The 17,611-nt window shown below is 43.2% G+C and overlaps 4 protein-coding genes across 4 annotated transcripts in view; 1 reads left to right on the top strand and 3 right to left on the bottom strand.

The window, feature by feature from the left end:
• Positions 1-17,611, bottom strand: part of LOC125234451 (serine/threonine-protein kinase SIK3 homolog) — a 25,879-nt gene extending 8,268 nt beyond the window's left edge. The window contains exons 1-6 of the mRNA XM_048140698.1: positions 17,370-17,611; positions 15,804-15,932; positions 13,679-13,851; positions 12,998-13,056; positions 8,941-9,070; positions 8,192-8,340 (exon numbers count right to left, since the gene is read on the bottom strand). Of these exons, the coding sequence (XP_047996655.1) occupies positions 8,192-8,340; positions 8,941-9,070; positions 12,998-13,056; positions 13,679-13,851; positions 15,804-15,932; positions 17,370-17,498 (769 nt within the window). The 5' untranslated portion in view covers positions 17,499-17,611. The remainder of the gene's footprint in view (positions 1-8,191; positions 8,341-8,940; positions 9,071-12,997; positions 13,057-13,678; positions 13,852-15,803; positions 15,933-17,369) is intronic.
• Positions 1,895-3,133, bottom strand: LOC125234453 (cathepsin B-like). Its single transcript, XM_048140700.1, has one exon. The coding sequence runs from the start codon at positions 3,090-3,092 to the stop codon at positions 2,082-2,084; it is 1,011 nt and encodes a 336-aa protein (XP_047996657.1). The 5' UTR covers positions 3,093-3,133; the 3' UTR covers positions 1,895-2,081.
• LOC125234455 (cathepsin B-like) lies at positions 3,423-4,710 on the top strand. The gene is given in 2 exon segments (XM_048140702.1): positions 3,423-4,066; positions 4,069-4,710. Coding segments are annotated over 2 exon segments (1,002 nt in total). The 5' UTR covers positions 3,423-3,489; the 3' UTR covers positions 4,494-4,710.
• On the bottom strand, positions 5,587-6,689 carry LOC125234454 (cathepsin B-like). The gene has a single exon (XM_048140701.1). It carries the CDS (start codon positions 6,650-6,652, stop codon positions 5,642-5,644), a length of 1,011 nt encoding a protein of 336 aa, XP_047996658.1. The 5' UTR covers positions 6,653-6,689; the 3' UTR covers positions 5,587-5,641.

Here is a 17,611-nt window from a genome sequence, read left to right as displayed (position 1 = left end):
CATGTGACTTATATTGTTAAATAAAAAGAACTAAAAAAATGTCGATTTATAGCAGTTCTGCATGCATAGGCTTTAAGATTTGTTTTAAGTTTATTAGCAGAACTTAGTTACTTCCTTTGGGCCCCCTTACATCTGGCATTCAGTGTAATATCCATCAATAAAAGATGAAATAAAAATCGTCGTTTTTTTCCTTTCAGTATCGATGATATTTCTTGTATTTAGATTTAGTTATTGTACAATACAATACTGCCATAAAAAATAAACTAGATTAGTATTAGTATTCAACATTAATGATTTTGGAACTAAGACATTATTTTTGTACAAAAAGGAGAACCTCAAAAAATGGTCTGACCAGACGAAATCATATGCATCGGGGCTAGTATAATAACGTACTAAGACTACGCTTGACGCATAATCAAGCAGTAGAACCATTTATCAAATCTAATATAAAGCGACATGAAACGCACTAGAGAACCCGACTGTTGGGTCACTGACAGAGTGTTAAGAAAGTTCATGCTTAGGAAATAATTATTGTAAGCCTAGCTACAAGCTCCATTTTAATGTAATGTTGCTATTGTTGAATTTTTTTCACAACTTTTTTAAGCAATCTCTAAGATTAATAAATTTGTAATAAACACTTGTATGAACATTCTGTAGTTTTTATTAAATTTACCTTGACTACAAATAAATATGGCGTCTCATGCAGCAATGAGGGTATATTATAAGAGATTTGGATGAAAAAGACATAAAAGTCTCCAGTAGAGATGCCATGAAATGAAGTGAAATGAAATAAAATTTATTCGAAACAACACGTTACATCTGGGCAGTTACATAAGTGGCAAATGTACAAATTGTTGTTCCAAAAAGGATGCCACTCGCATGTGTCGGAGCACACCAACAGTGCCACGACGCTGATTTTCAGTGGACCCTTAAACGTATATGATAAGAAATAAAAATAACATATTAAAGTATGGTTTCACAGCACAATCGAATAGTTAACTAAAAAAAATACAGACAGAGAAGACATTGATTTAAAAATATTGACTGGTATGAGACAAAATTAGAATACTGAAATATTATTACACAGAAAAGCTGGGGTGTGGGAAGAGAGATAAAGGAGTCACAATCAAGTCAAATGAGATAAGTGACGCAATGCAATGGATAGTTAATTGGCCGGATACCGGATATTCAACCGACGCAATCGCTGGATATCTGGTATCCGGCCGCAAAATAATTTGTTTGGCGTTTTTATGCCGAAGTGACTCGATCGTATACCAATAAACTCGTGCAAGATTTGTCTTTGACGTGTACACAGTGCCTTAGTGTCTCACTGTAATACTGTGTAATTTGTTTTGAAATAAAAAAAAAAATAAAAAAAAAATGTGTCAATTTCTACGTAACTTCTTTTAAGACAATAGTTATTTGTTATACAAGGGGGCAAAGTTGTATTTTAACGCCGAGTGTGGAATTGAAAAACGAGCAAGTGAAAGGATTCTATAGTTGAACTACGAGCGAAGCGAGTGGTTCGAGAATAGAATCCTGAACTTGCGAGTTTTTTAACACACGAGAAGTAAAATACATTTGCACCGAGTGTAACACAAAACTTTTCCCCTCACTATAGCGAGGAAACTACAACGCAAAAAATGCGTTTATCACTGCTTCCAGTAGTTCCACAGGTGGTAAATCGTCTTTATTACTAGATTCACCTACTTTTATCAATTTTAAAGCAGTTAATTTGACTTTGTTCATGGTCAAATTACTTTACCCACTAGTGGATAAAATGCGTTTTTACCCGCTGGTATTAAAGGACAAAACACGTGTTTCCGAGCTAGTGAGGGGAAAAGGTTTAAATTTTTTTTAAGACAAGTCGGCATTGGTGAAAGAAAATATGTTATCATTTTGAATTATTTATTTCAACTGAATATTGAAATGATCATGATGGCTTTTATAGCCGGTCGAACGAGTTTGTCACTAGAAAGAGGCGAGTAATTATAATTATCTACAGGGCGACACATATTCCAGCCTCCATTTTTGCCTCTTTTTCTAATGGCTTGACCGACTATAAGAGCCTGACGTAAGTTCTAAAACCCTTCTAAGTCAGGTTCCCCAGCTACAACGGCACTCTCGATGCCGCAATGGTCCACTCCTCGCAGGATTTTGAAGAAGCCTTTGTCTCCCCAGTCGCTGTTCCACGAGTTAGCACACAGCCAGTACTTCTTCCCCCCCTCCACGCCCCAGCCCAGCACTTTGATGGCGTGCCCACCGAGGCATTTTCCCCACGTGTGCAAATACACACCGCTTTTATAATGAATGAAATCGGTGTATACATCAAAAGCAGCTTCAATAGGTCCGCCCTTATATATTTCCGCTTTCATGTCGTCTTCACCTTTAAGCACATTAACTTGCTTGGCGCGGCGCTTGTCCTGTTTATACTCCTTGTTGTAGCCAGCCTCACATTTATCTACGCAGTCAGGAGTAGGTTCTAGCTCGGGACTGCACTTCGGCAGAGGCCCGACTGCGTCGCCGTGCTCGCAAGGAGCTATTTCGTAAGGCCGACAACCCTGACTGGAATTATACGGTCCGCCGGATACAATACCCACATCCCGCCAGTATTGCCACGCGTTATCTGGATACCCGCCCTGACAGCCATATCCACAATCCGTGCAGCAGCTGACCAGGTCTTGCGCTGAGAAGTGGAACTGTTTGGCGCCGTTCGAGTAAGTGCAGACTCGGTCGGTCATCGCCTCGACGGCTCCGAACGCCCAGCAGCTCCCGCACGATCCTTGGTCTCTGATGTCATGCATACTCGGGCAATTCGGCCATTTTTCTCTAGAATCGAAGTTTTCCGGCAGATCGGCTATTAAGTCTGCGTCGTGGGTCTTGATGGAGAGTGAGGGCGATGGATTTTTGAGAGCTCCCATTAGTCCACGGATGTACTCAAGAGGAGTGTCCATTGGGAAGTTTCTGCCAGCTTTCCAGGAGCTTTGTTTCGAGTTGATGTGTGAAATAAACTCATCGGACAGAGGGTGATATGTCTTTCCTGTGGCAAACGCAACAAAGAATAATGTTACGACTGTGATCGACAGTGACATGTTTCTGTCTTTTCTAAAGGTCCAAGACAGTATCTTTTGAATTGTGAGAATCTAATAGGTGCCCCATAGTGTTTAAATACTTATTGGACACTGACGTGTGTTACATACCATATTTTATTGTCATGCCTAAACTGGCTCTGGTATGCTCGCCCTATTTGTTGCTTACACGAGGAAGCAAAATTTATTGTCAAATATTTTTAGTATTCTACATTTAATAGCCCACGTGTTGTTACTTATTACTTACGCATGACAATAAAATAGGGTATGAAGTACACGTCAGTAGCTATGCACTATGTAGGTATTTAAACTCCTTAGGTTAGGACATACATATATCCACCATTAGACCAGGTACACAGTTTACGAGGCATCGATTTGGACCTACAGAAAAGACCGAAACATGTCACTGTCGATCGCAGTCGGAACATTACTCTGTGTTGCTTTTGCCACAGCAAAGACATATCACCCACTCTCCGATGACTTTATATCACACATAAACTCGAAACAAAGCTCCTGGAAAGCTGGCAAAAACTTCCCGTTGGACACTCCTCTTGGGTACATCCGAGGACTAATGGGAGCTCTCAAAAATCCATTGCCCTCACTCCCCATCAAGACCCACGACGCAGATCTAATAGCCAGTTTGCCGGAAAATTTCGATTCCAGACAAAATTGGCCGGATTGCCCGAGTATGCATGACATCAGAGACCAAGGATCGTGCGGGAGCTGCTGGGCGTTCGGAGCCGTCGAGGCGATGACCGACCGAGTCTGCACTTACTCGAACGGCGCCAAACAGTTCCACTTCTCAGCGCAAGACCTGGTCAGCTGCTGCACGGATTGTGGAGATGGTTGCAATGGTGGAGAGCCGGATAAAGCGTGGCAATACTGGCGGGATGTAGGTATTGTTTCCGGAGGACCGTATAATTCGAGTCAGGGTTGCCGGCCTTACGAAATAGCTCCTTGCGAGCACCACGTAGACGGCCCCGGCCCAAGTGTCACGAAATCGAAGCTACTCCGGCCTGCGTAAATAAATGTGAGGCTGGCTACAACAAGGAGTTTAAACAGGATAAGCTTCGCGCCAAGCAAGCATTTATGCTTAAAGGCGAAGACGATATGCGAGCGGAAATATATAAAAACGGTCCTGTCGAAGCTGATTTTACCGTGTACGCTGATTTCCTTCATTATAAAAGCGGCGTGTATTCGCACACGTCTGGAGAACGACTTGATGGCCACGCCATCAAAGTGCTGGGCTGGGGCGTGGAGGGGGGGCAGAAGTACTGGCTGTGTGCCAACTCGTGGAACAGCGACTGGGGAGACAAAGGTTTCTTCAAGTTCCTGCGAGGAGAGAACCATTGCGGCATCGAGCATGGCGCTGTAGCGGGGGAACCTGACTTAGAAGGGTTTTAAAAAACCTATAGATGTAGTTGTAGCTCAAGGGCTTTCATGTAGTTTATATCACTTGAAAAATCGGCAAATAAAGAAAAAACTTGAGTCGTTTACATGATTTCAATTTCACCGTTTCTTGTGATATACACGTTTAGCCGGCTATAAATTAATCATCATCATCATTTCAGTTTTAAGTTGCATCCAATTAAATGTTGAAATAAACAATTGAGAAATATAACTTATTTTCTTTTAATTTCATCAAAACCGCACTTGTTTTTAAAGGTACATGTTCTTATTTAACATGTAATATTTTGCATGCGCGTCACATACACATGAATATTACATTTGGGAAACATCTTCCAAAAAAATTTTGACCAATAAAATTATTAACTTATACTTTTATTTCTGCCAAATAGAGACCATTTGGCGCGACAGTCCAGAAGCGACAAGAAAATAAATATTATAGGACATTCTTACAGAGATTGAATGAGCTTAATTATGGACGGAGAACGCCTGGAAGAGCATCAATCAATGAAACACCTCATGAAGGGAGTCCTACCTCTGTTATTTAAACGCGGTCAAATGTATGAAAGAGGCGCGTTCCTACGCACACAGTCTAAGCTCGTGTAGGGGAACACGTGGTATGTTTGTATGAGTGAAATATCGAATCGTCGCGTTTTTGACAGGCGGTAACTGTGAGGTATCAGAGAGCGGGTGGGCGGCACTCTCAGCGGGAAGCTGGAGTGGCCATACTGTACGATAGTACTCTTTATTATACTGTTGAGAAAAACTGAATGAGAATAGCTCAGGACCGGGACAAGTGGCGTACTAGAAGAGAGGCACAGGCCTGCTGAGCATAGGCACAGCAGTCGGCGATAAAGGGCTGATATGATGATGATGATGATGATGATGATGATTATACTGTGCTTCCAGTTCTCACTTACGGTACTCAGACTTGGCTTTGACAGAAGCTCAGTAGTTCACACTCAAGGTTTGCCAGACAGCCATGGATATGGAGCGCAACATACTACTGGAACTATGTATATCCCTACATCGGATTTCAGATCGGATAACGTTTTAGGAGGGACATAAAGAAAAAAAAAAGGGATGTTTATATTTCTTAGCTTGTTATTAAATTTTTAAAATTTCCATAAATATGTAGGTTGCATTTAAAACCAATCTAAATCAGGTTCCCCGGCAACAACTCCTCGGCTCTCGATTTCGCAATGATCCTCTCCTCGCAGGATCTTGAAGTAGCCCTGGTCTCCCCAGTCGCTGTTCCACGAGTTGGCACACAGCCAGTACTTCCGACCGTTCTCCACTCCCCAACCCAAGATTTTAATGGCGTGTCCACCATGCGATTCCCCTGATGTATAAGAGTAAACTCCGCTTTTATAATGAATGAAATCACTGTATACTACGAAACTAGCCTCAATAGGCCCGTTATTAAATATTTCAGCCTTCATGTTACCTTCTCCTTGAAGCATATAAACTTTCTTGCCGCGGACTTTGTTCTGGTAGTACATGCCGTTGAAACCAGCTCTGCATCTGTCCACACAGGCTGGAGTGTTTTCCTCTCTACCACATGTCGGCCTAGGGCCTTCGACGGCGTGCTCGCAAGGAGCAATTTCGTAGGGCCTGCAGCCCTTACCGGAATTATACGGCCCGCCGGATACAATGCCTACTTCTTGCCAGTATTCCCACGCTTTACCCGGATATCCACTGTGACAGCCATCTCCACAATCCGGGCAGCAGCTGACCAGGTCTTGCGCTGAGAAGTGGAACTGTTTGGCGCCGTTCGAGTAAGTGCAGACTCGATCAGTCATCGCTTCGACGGCGCCGAACGCCCAGCAGCTCCCGCACGATCCCTGGTCTCTGACGTCATACATACTCGGGCAATTCGGCCATTTTTCTCTAGCATCAAAGCTTTCCGGTAAACTCGCTATTAAGTAAGGGTCGTGGCTTCGCAAGGGGAGTGAGGGCGATGGATTCTCTAGCGCTCCCAATAGTCCCTCGATGTAATCCAGAGGAATGTCCACGGGGAAGTTTCGGCCAGCTTTCCAGAAGCTTTGTTTCAGGTTGATGAAGAATATGAACTCATCGGACAGAGGATGAAAATAATTATTTGCTGCTACTAAAGTGGCAAAGAATAATGCTCCGGCTGCGATAGACGGTGACATTTTCTTGTTTTTCTACAGGTCCAAGTCGATATTCGAAACTGCGAGTACCTTCTGATGGGTGCTCGAGGTGATTAAATATTAAATACTCATTTAGAAGTTGACGTATACCTACGTCCTATGTAACACGTGTCACATGCCATATTTACTCGTGTGTATGATGGCTCTGGAATGCTCGCCCTGTGTGCTTACACGTGGGCCATGAAAAATGGAATGCTACAAAATAATATAATTACATGCGTCAGTGGCGACATATAACACTGTATTCTGCATATCTATTTGTCTTGTAATTCTCATCAAATGCACTTTTAGCTAAAACTCTCTTTAGTCACTCTCCGACTGCTTAAGCTTGAAACAAAGATTTCAAAAATCTGAGTTTAACTGCTTTCTTACTGTTTTATTCTTATTTGTATTAACGATCTATTAGAATATCTCGAGAGGTTTTACTACGCCAGATTATACTCGTATTGTTAGATTTTCAGTTGACTAAAACCCTCCTACCTCTGTTGACACAAACCTGTGAAACGCAAGCCGCTCGTGACAGTTTCTGCTCAAGATGACATCACTGGCACATTGTCAAACCGCCTGTATTTCGCTAAAGCTGTTCGAAGCAGAAGTACTTCATCGTCAAACGCTAACACCTCTGGCTTTCAATAACTGCGCTGTCGCAAGCCTGTTTCCTAGCAAACCCTTTTCCTACACTTTGCCCTCGTCGGTCTATGACATCAGTCTACCTGTCACAATCCGTATACGGCACCTTTAGATCTTTGGTGTGTAGCGAAGCTTTGTTGACGCAAGCTAAACCTACCAGTTAAGAGGATACGGTAGCGAAAATGCTAAAATGGAAAGGAGCCCCCTTTTCAACTTGGGAATTTTAGTTAAATATACAAGTGTTATTAACTAGATTTATCGAAAAAAAATTGTCCATTAAGAACAACTCAGTCAAAAGATATTTCAAAAAAATCTTAAAAATCGAGGTTCCGCTCTCGACTCTTTCCTCCTTCAAAACTTAATCAATCGGAACGAAATTTGAGAATCTGAATAACAATGAAATAATCTATGTCGGACCGTTTAGATTTTTTGGTTAATTGTTACTAATCTTGAGTATCACACCTTTTTTTGCGCCAGAATGAAAAAGGCCGTTTTTGGAAATTTTTGATTGGCTCTAGAGTCTTTAAAAAGCAGAATATCAAAAAAAATCAAAACGGTCCGACACAGATAAAAATAATAACAATCTGTGTTGAAAAAATCATTGCTCTGTCTTCAAAAACCAGGGAGGAAATAATCGAGAGCGTTTGTATGGAGAATTGACCCCTACCGTATCGTCTTAACCAAAACCCTCATACCTCCGCTGACGCAAGCCAATGCGACTTGACGACCGACTTTTCTAGCGAGCCCTCTTGCAATGGCGGTGCGGTGCTGCGGTCGGGAGCAGGCCTCGCCGGTAAAATGGCAAGCCGCCCGTTACAATCCTGTACACGGTGACACTTTTGGTACACCATCATCTTCCATGACAAAACTAAAGCTAGTTAACCCTCCTACCTCCGCTGACACAAGCCAGTGCGACCCGCTGTTTCCTGGCGAACCCTCGTGCGATGGCGGCTCGGAGCTGCGGCCGGGAACGACCCTCGCCAGTGTCTGCACCCGTGAACGGCAGGCCGCCTGTCACCATCCCGTAGACTATGACACCTCTGAAAGTTGGAAAAAGGAAATTGTAGTTAGGGTGTCTGTCTCCTAAAATATATCAACACGGGGCAACCTACGGGCTGAACGGGCGAAAACAACGCGAAAGCGTCAGATACTTATGAGCGATTTCTGGTCGGCTAGAGCCCATTCCGCGTCAATAGGTTTGAGGAAATCCAATGCTGGTAATACATATATTTAGCTCAGACAAACTTAACATAATGGATCCTGTCCGGAGTGTTCGATGTCCTACATACCGAGGGAGCGACATGATGATCTAGTGGAGATGAATCTACGCGAACACAGGGTCAGCAATTGGCGAAAAGTAGTGAGGGACCAAAAAGTGACACTGTGACTGTCTTGTCATCATCATCATCATTTCAGCCGTTAACCGCCCTTCGTGCACTCCACTTATCCCGGTCCTAGGCCAGTCTCATCCAGAGGTGCCCCGCAGTTTTTCGAACGTCGACCACCCAACGAGCAACAGGCGCTTCTTACATCCGAAAGAGGCCACCATTCTGTCAACATTTTGTTCTGCCTGCCATCACACTGTCTTGTATCGGATGCCAAGTTTCATTTAGGAATGGCGTGAGGTACATAATACTGACATGCTCCATAAATCCACCTCGGGCCCGTAGCGGCGACCGTCCACGAACAACTCCGGCGCAGCGTATTCCAGCGAACCGCACGGGGTCCGCAGCGCGCCGCCGTTACTCCACACGTTACTTAGGCCGAAGTCTGAAACCAGAAATTGTTTGTCTGAAATACTCACAAAAATGCGCTACTGGGGCATTAAAGAAAAACGTGAACAGTTGAACACTTCTGACACAGTACAAAATAGAGTAGGTACTATCGTACAGTATGGCCACTTCCGCTCCCGAATGAAAGTGCCGCCCACCCGCTCTCGGTTACCTTGCGGGCATTTTCGCGAAAAAAGATTCAAAAACTTTTTTTTCGAAAATAGGTAAAATTAATTTTTTTCCTACTCAGAATCACGAGCCCTTTCTATCTTACTAGGTAAAAAAGGCGTCCCAAATTTAATTTTTCCACTTCGTTACCATTTTTTCAAACACTTTGTACAGCGGTTACAAAGTGGAAATATGCAAAATAATAGAAAATTAGGGGACCATTTTTGTCTCTTGTTTTTTTTTTATAGGAAAAACATAAAATGTACTTTCGGTGATTGTTCTCGCGAAAATGCCCTTACGCGAACAGTCGACCTGTCATATCTCACACATACAAGCATGGTACGCGTTCACCTACACGAGCTTAGAATGTGTGCGAACTAACGCGCCTCTGTCATATATTTGATCGCCAGTGTCCGAGGTGTGCTTCTGATAAAGCTAAAACGCTGGGATATACGAGTAACTTAGCTTTACAGTAAATATCGCGCTATATTACCGCATCACTAGGTAGGTAGGTAATGGATAATAATCGAGCTTATGACGAAACTATGTCAAAAATTAAGAAAGGCGACGCTCATAGCTAGGACGAGTACAGAGAGGTCAGGAATAAGTATACCAGACTAAGAGAGAGAGCTAGACAGGAGGGCTGGAGAAGATTTACAGAAGACATTGACAGTTACTCAGAAGGTGCGAGGGTGGTAAAGCTATTAGCTGGTGACCGGGCGTGCCAACTGGGGAGCCTAAGAGTAGACGGTGACTTAATCACAGAGCCGGAGAGGGTACTGAGTACTATGCTGAGCACACATTTTCCGGGCTGTGAGGAGGTGACAGAGATAGATGAGCAGGTGAGCCGGGGGAGGCCGACTGGGGAGGTGCGGCGGAAGTGGTGGAGGAGAGCAGGATGGAGTGGGCGCTCTTCTCCTTTGCACCCTTCAAGTCTGCGGGCCCGGATGAGGTCCTACCGGTACTACTGCAGAAAGGGTATGAGCACATAAAAGATGACCTACTGGAACTATACAGGGCAAGTATCGCTCACAGACACATTCCAAAGGTGTGGAGAGAGGTAAGGGCGGTTTTCCTACCTAAACCAGGCAAGAAATCATATCAAGAGGTAAAATCATTTAGAAGCATAAGTCTATCGTCTTTTGTCCTAAAGACCCTAGAGAAGGTGATAGACAAGCATATAAGAGAGAAGGTCAACTGCAGTGGAGACCCGCTTCACGGGAATCAGCATGCATATATGGCTGGGAAGTCAACGGAGACGGCCCTTCACAACCTAGCTGTGAGGGTAGAAAGGGCACTAGAATCGAAACAGTACGCTCTAGGCTGCTTCTTCGACGTGGAGGGGGCCTTTGACAGGGCTACCTTCCAAGCCGTTGAAGAGAGTCTGGAGAGAGAAGGCATCCGACCGACATTAGCGCAGTGGATAGGCAGTATGCTTAGGTGCAGGTCTATAACGGCGGAGTTGGGAGGAATAACAAAGACGATTAGTCCCAGGAGGGGGTTCCCGCAGGGAGGCTGCTTGTCACCCTTGATGTGGTGTCTACTTCTGGACTCTATGGTAAGAGAACTCAACAGGGGAGGCTTGTACATGCAGGCCTACTCTGATGACGGAGTACTACTGGTGAGAGGTATGGTCCTCAGTGTCATGAGGAACATAATGGTAAGAGGTCTCAGACAGGTACTGGGATGGTGCAGAGGGAGAGGACTGGATCTCAATCCGTCGAAAACTAAGCTGGTGTTATTCACTAATAAGAGGAAAAAAGAGCTGGAACCCATAAAAATAGAGGGCGTAGAACTAGAAATAGTAGACGAGTTCAAATATCTGGGCATTACTCTTGACAGTTCACTCAGATACAAGACTCATATCAGAGAGCAGACGGCTAAGGCCATAAGAACGCTGTACCAATGTAAAAGGGCAGTAGGGAAGAACTGGGGACTAAAGCCGAGTATGATCCACTGGATTTACAAAGCCATTATCACACCCAGGGTGCTATATGGGGCGGTGATCTGGTGGCACAGGACCCATATTGGAGAATATCGGAAGAATCTGACAAAAGTACAAAGACTAGCCTGCCTCATGATGACGGGGGCTATGAGAACCACCCCGACACATGCTATGGAGGTGCTGTTAGGCTTAAAGCCCCTCTGGATTGAGGCAGAGAAGAGAGCCATGGAACAGTGGTACAGAATAAAAGCATGCAAGGAATGGAGAGGAAGTTGCGTGGACAAGAGACACGCACTGATACAAAGAGAGGCACTATCGAAGCTAGAAATGCTGATGGTTAATAATGACCTCATAAAGAGGGAGGAGATTTTCGATAAGAAGTATAGAGTACATATAGGAGAAAGAGACAACTGGAAGGTAGAGGTCGGGCACCCAACGACTATATGCTTCACAGATGGCTCTAGGAGAAGCTCTACAAAGCTAGCAGGCGCGGGAATAGTAATCCCGAAACTAGGAGAAAAGGTGTCGATACCACTAGGGAGATACACTAGCGTGTTCCAAGCAGAGGTATGTGCCATAGCGCGCTGTGCACGTATATTAAAAGAAAGCGATAAACAAGATGGAGCCGTGGTCATATACACCGACAGTCAAGCGGCACTAAAGGCTCTGAAGAGAACATCGGTGACCTCGTCCCTGGTGAGAGAATGCAAGGAAGAGCTCAACTCGATAGGCAAGCATAGAAGTGTAACGGTTGCGTGGGTACCGGGACACCAGGGAGTCACAGGTAATGAGAAAGCGGACGAGCTGGCAAGGGCGGGGGCGGAGACGGAATTCTTGGGTCCGGAACCGGCTCTGCCTATGTCAGCTGACGTCACGAAAGGAGTCATTGAGAGGATAAAAGAGATGGAAGCACAAAGAGCCTGGGAAAGAGAGACCAGTTGCAGACAAACGAAGATGATGATAGAAGGTAGAGACCAAAGGAGAGCTAGGTATCTTCTGAAACTAGGTAAGAACAGTCTAAGAATGTTGACCGGTATCATAACGGGACACAACACTCTTAACAGACATATGAAGATAATAGGTATCAGTAGTGACGAATCCTGTCCACACTGTGGTAAGGAGGAGACTAGTTTGCACCTACTAGCAGAATGTATCATGTATGCGGCACCGCGACATGAAACATTCGGTAGAGACAATTTGGGAGAAGATGAACTCAAGGATGTCAAACTTAAAGATGTCCTTCTGTTCTGCAGGAAAACAAGAAGATTTGAGGAGAGAAGTGTGGGAGAGCAGCCGGGACAGTAACCTGCAGCTCCAACTCCAGGGAATTGGGCTGAATGAACGCACCAGCGATCGACAGCCCGCCTGTATCCGGCCAGGCGTCCCTACACTACATCTACATCTACATCTACATGTCAAAAATTTAAATGGCCAAACGTTCTGTAAACGTGTGTCGAGGGAATTCGTAACCCGTGTCGATTTAAAAACACACCCCGTCGGTCCTATCACTTTTCCACATTTGTAACGTAAGTAATGTACTAATATTATAAATGGAAAACTGTGTGTCTGTTTGTTCATCTTTCACGGCAAAACGGAGCGACAAATTGACGAGATTATTTAAGTGGAGTTGAAGGGATGCAGAGTGACATAGGCTACTTTTTGTCTCTTTCTAACGAAGGCGAAGCCGCGGGCAAAAACTCCTTGTAATGCTAATTTTGCTTTGCTTGTATTGCTAATTTCCTTGTAAGGCGATTCAATGAATGGCCTAGTCACCTTGTCACACGATTGACTACAGTTAGAAAATGTGCTTACCCACAATTTTGATGAACTGCTTTGTTGAGTCTAACATGATATTTTCCATCTTCAAGTCTCTATAATAAAAAAATGGAAATTATTATTACTTATCACGAGGGTACCGAACTCAGTGAGACAAAAAGCCACGACAAATGTGGACATTATGATGATGATAATATGAGAATTATAAGAAAGCTCCTAAGTCTAGAATAAGCTGCAAGTTGTTTACTAAGGGCCAGTTGCATCAACCACATTTGACAGACACATCATCGTCACGCAGTAGACGTCTATGGAACTTCCCATACTATAAAATTTAACGAACGCTTTAAAGGTGACAGACAGTTTGATGCAACCGGCCCTTAGCATTGAATGATCGTTCGTTAATATTTCTTGTAGATATGTGGGTAGCTTTTGCACATTGTAATTTTTCCTCAGTCACCCGTTGACCACGAATACTGTAAAGTGTTCGAAACGTCGGGATGAATTGTAAATTCATTATACGTGATTTAATCCGTTTCCATAGTTTTATTTCATAATTTTAACTTGTTTTAAGTGATGATAGGTCATCCCATTTGATCCATAGACTGCTTCCATAACTACGTAGAGTGGTCTACATTACTGGTACACCACTGTGGGCCCCTCGAGGGCAACACACACAGGTCCCCTGCTTCCGTTACTACGTAGAGTGGTTTACATTACCGGTGCACCACGCCTTGAGAGTGCATGTGCCGGACAGCAGAGACCAGTTGTGCGGCGAGGGCCTTCGCGCGGGCCTCCGGCAGGCCCCGCTGTGGGCCCCGCGAGGCCAGCACGTGCGCGCATAGGTCCCCGCCCCCGGCTGCTTCCATTACTACGTAGAGTCGTGGGCCGTGCTAAAAAAAAAGGAATATTTTAAATCGGGTAAATCAGTCATATCAGATTACGCTAAAAAAATAATGAAGGACAGTCTATTTTTAGGGTTCCGTAGTCAACTAGAGGAACCCTTATAGTTTCGCCATGTCTGTCCGTCCGTCCGTCCGTCCGCGGATAATCTCAGTGACCGTTAGCACTAGAAAGCTGAAATTTGGGACCAATATGTCTATCAATTACGCCGACAAAGTGGTAAAATAAAAAGTGGGAAAGAATGTTTTATTATCGTACCCCCCCCCCACACATAAAGTGGGGAGTGATTTTTTTTTTCATTTCAACCGTAACGTGTGATATATTGTTGGATAGGTATTCAAAAATGAATAGGGGTTTACTAAAGTAATTTTTTGATATTGTTAATATTTTCGGAAATAATCACTTTAAAAGTAAAAAAAAACGTGCCCCCCCCCTCTAAATTTTGAACCTCTGAATTATAAAGACCTAAAAGAAAGAATTATTTTGAATTTGATAGGTTCAACAGTTTCTGAAAAAAATACGGGAAACTACGGAACCCTACACTGAGCGTGGCCCCACACGCTCTTGGCCGGTTTTCACCATACGAATCGTCGGATGGTAAGCCATAAATTTCATTACACATAGGCACCAGAAACACCAGATGGGTTTATTGTATGTAAGTATCTAGCCAACGCCGCAATTGCTACGCTTCGAAGCGCATCGTAACAATCGCCACGTTGCATTGTCACTTCAGCAGTAGCCGAAGTCTCTGAATGTTCAGTTCAGGCACCCCTCGGACAATGGCGATCAAATACAGTATGTAAACTAACGAAAACCATTTACTGTAACCCGTAAATGTCCAGGTGATAATGAGAAACTTTTACTATGGGATCAACCCCGAAATCACGGAAATATCTTCTGACAGTTTCATAGGTAGTTTTATTTTATAGTATTTCCTATGGGAGAGTAAATTTTTATTTCGCGTTTTGGGTGTTGGTCCCATAGTAAAAGTTTCTCAGTATCACCTGGACATTTACGGGTTACAGTAAATGGTTTTCGTTAGTTTACATACTGTATATGAGAGTAGCGTTTTCCTAAGCACACAGTCTAAGCAGGGGCGGCTCACTCCGCGATTCTATCGCCGCGCTACAAGTACATCCTGGCGGCCGCGAGTTCGCGGCCTACTCAGGGGTGGCGTGCGTTCTCACGGAACGCACGTTCGCACTTTCTATTGTTACTTTACGTCGCGAGTTTTTTTAAGGTTCATATGCGAAGTCCGCGTGTGGAATGACGTTAAATAGACATCATGAATAAAATTAATACCATAGGACATTCTTACACAGATCTACTACTGATTAAGTCCCACGGAAAAGTTCAATAAGCTTGTAATGTTGGAACTTGAACAAAAATATATAAATACAGTATATATACCCAGAAAGTAGCCAAGACTTGAATATAATAGTAATATAAAATTTTATGTGAGTATTAATTCATTTTAAGATAAGATAAGATAAGATAAGATGCTTTATTTGTTAACATGAGTAAATTAAAATTATGATGTTGTATACAGGGTAATAGTCCTTCATGATATGCCTCTCGGCGTACAAATGCTTATTCTACTTATAATACATCTATAACTCTATATAGTACCTATATTTTAATCCATAGGTAACCCTACGGCCGGACGCCGCACGTGCGGCTCGTTTCTTTGTAAGAATTTTGTAGGTATTTAAAAAGGCGGCATTTCGTGAACATCAAAGCAGTGGGCCTTCTGTACTTGTACTATTATATATTCTGTGGTCTAAGCTCGTGTAGGCGAACGCGCACCATTGTTTGTATGAATGAGACAGGTCGCCTGCGAAAGAGAGCGGATGTCGGCATTTTCAGCGGGAAGCAGTGACCAATACTGTGTAGTTCAGGTATAGTTTCTATCGGTGTACGTTATAGGTTTAAAAAAGCTTACCATCATGGTCTCGTACAGTGCTGCGATGCAAGGATGCCTCAGTTTGGACATCACTCGTGGTTCCCGATGTAAGTTGCGACGGGCGTACTCTTCTTTTATGCAAGTCAGGTCGATTATTTTGATGGCCACCTGACGAAATGTAACAGAGAAATCAAAAATAGGTACCTACTTTTTTCCATTTCCGGTAAAAGCTCGGGCTAGGTACAGTACACCTCTGTACCAAGGAGAAGAGATAATCGATAAATCGATTCTAATTAACACAAGTCAAATTATATTCTACTGAAAATATTTTGTTCTACCTTAGAGGTGGTCAGAGGGCGCTACGAGTCTATGTATAGATTACTCATATGAGATATAATTTCGACCTCAGTAACTGTGACCTGGGTGGCCGAGCAGAAACAGGCATCTTCCGCGATTGCAGAGTACGCTAGTTCGATTCCAGCCTCAGGCACAGATATGTGTAATTCATTTCGGTTTTAATTTAAGAGATAATCGTTTGACGAATAGGATACAGAACGCTATAATTTTAATGCATTAGTTACGTTTATTCTTATCCTATGGCTTCTAGGCTAGGCCCTTTGCCGTGCAGATATAACGTTTCAGTGAAATTATCTTCATTAAATAACATACCTAACTATAGAACGTTGATAAAAAAATAAATAGGCATGCCCGTAATTAATAAATAATTGTTTTTTCCTTATTTCCTTCATTTATCTTTTGCTGAGAACTCAAATTCAAAAAGTTTATGCATGTCATCTGTAATACTGCTATCACTTTCTCTTATGCGAAAAAACACCCTAGCCAAAAGAAATTGAGGACTATATGTGTACTTTTTGAGTACAAAATTTCTTAAAATTGAGGATTGTAATTGAAAAAAAAAACCGTTTCACGTTGACTCTAATGAGGCAAAGTAGTTCGCAGTTTCGCACGACGTACTAAACGGTAAGTAGTATTTTGTTTATAAATGTAGAGGTATATTATTTATGAAGCAGGCAAGCAGTTGTAATAATTGATAATGCCTGTATTTAGAGACATCGATAATATTAGGTATTCATTATTTTTTGAGCCGGAGCTATTTGTTTTTTTTATGCTACGTCGGTGGCAAACAACCATACGGTCCCCCTGATGGAAAGCGGTCACGGTAACCTATGAACGCCTTGTTTACCTTTTCTTCATTAACTAGATATGAACCGATATCCGAACCACTTGAAATTTAGGAAAGCCGTTGAAAGTTGCACTCCTTCACCGATCCTCTATTGATCATGCGTTCAAAAAAAATTACGATATGGCTCGTATGTTGTAACAAACATTCTAATCATTACACTTCTCTCTTCGGCAATCTATTATAAAGACAGCGTGACGAAATAATTGCACCGCTACACCGCGTACAGGTGTTGCGAATATATCCGTAAAGCATTCCGACGCCTATTTATAACCCCCTTTGATCGTCCACAGACTAATAGCCCAAAAACAAATAAAACGACCACTGTTCATTCAGGAACTGATCGGTCAGTGTTGCCACTGTCAGCTTCCTGATTGGTTGGTATAAATACATCTTGAGCTTACCTTCTTCCCAATAATCCTATGGGTGGCTTCTTCGACCCTCGCGAAGTGCCCTTTCCCAAGCACCTTCCCCGTCATCAGGTAGTTCCCCACACTGTACACTTGGCCCTTATTCCTCGTCGTGGGTTTCATTTTACTGTATCACTTTCTACTCATAATTTAAGCGACAATAATAAGCACTAGATCAACAGCGAATAACACGGTTTTTCACACGATATTTATGATAAATACTTGTAAATGTCATA

This window comes from Leguminivora glycinivorella, chromosome 16, assembly GCF_023078275.1.
Source record: "Leguminivora glycinivorella isolate SPB_JAAS2020 chromosome 16, LegGlyc_1.1, whole genome shotgun sequence".
Classification (NCBI taxonomy): Eukaryota; Metazoa; Arthropoda; class Insecta; order Lepidoptera; family Tortricidae; genus Leguminivora; species Leguminivora glycinivorella.
This window is presented reverse-complemented; position numbering and strand designations above follow the sequence as displayed.

Excerpts from the sequence above, each read along its gene's own strand:
- LOC125234454 (XM_048140701.1), bottom strand. The coding sequence starts at position 6,652 with ATGTCACCGTCTATCGCAGCCGGAGCATTATTCTTTGCCACTTTAGTA.
- LOC125234453 (XM_048140700.1), bottom strand. The coding sequence starts at position 3,092 with ATGTCACTGTCGATCACAGTCGTAACATTATTCTTTGTTGCGTTTGCC.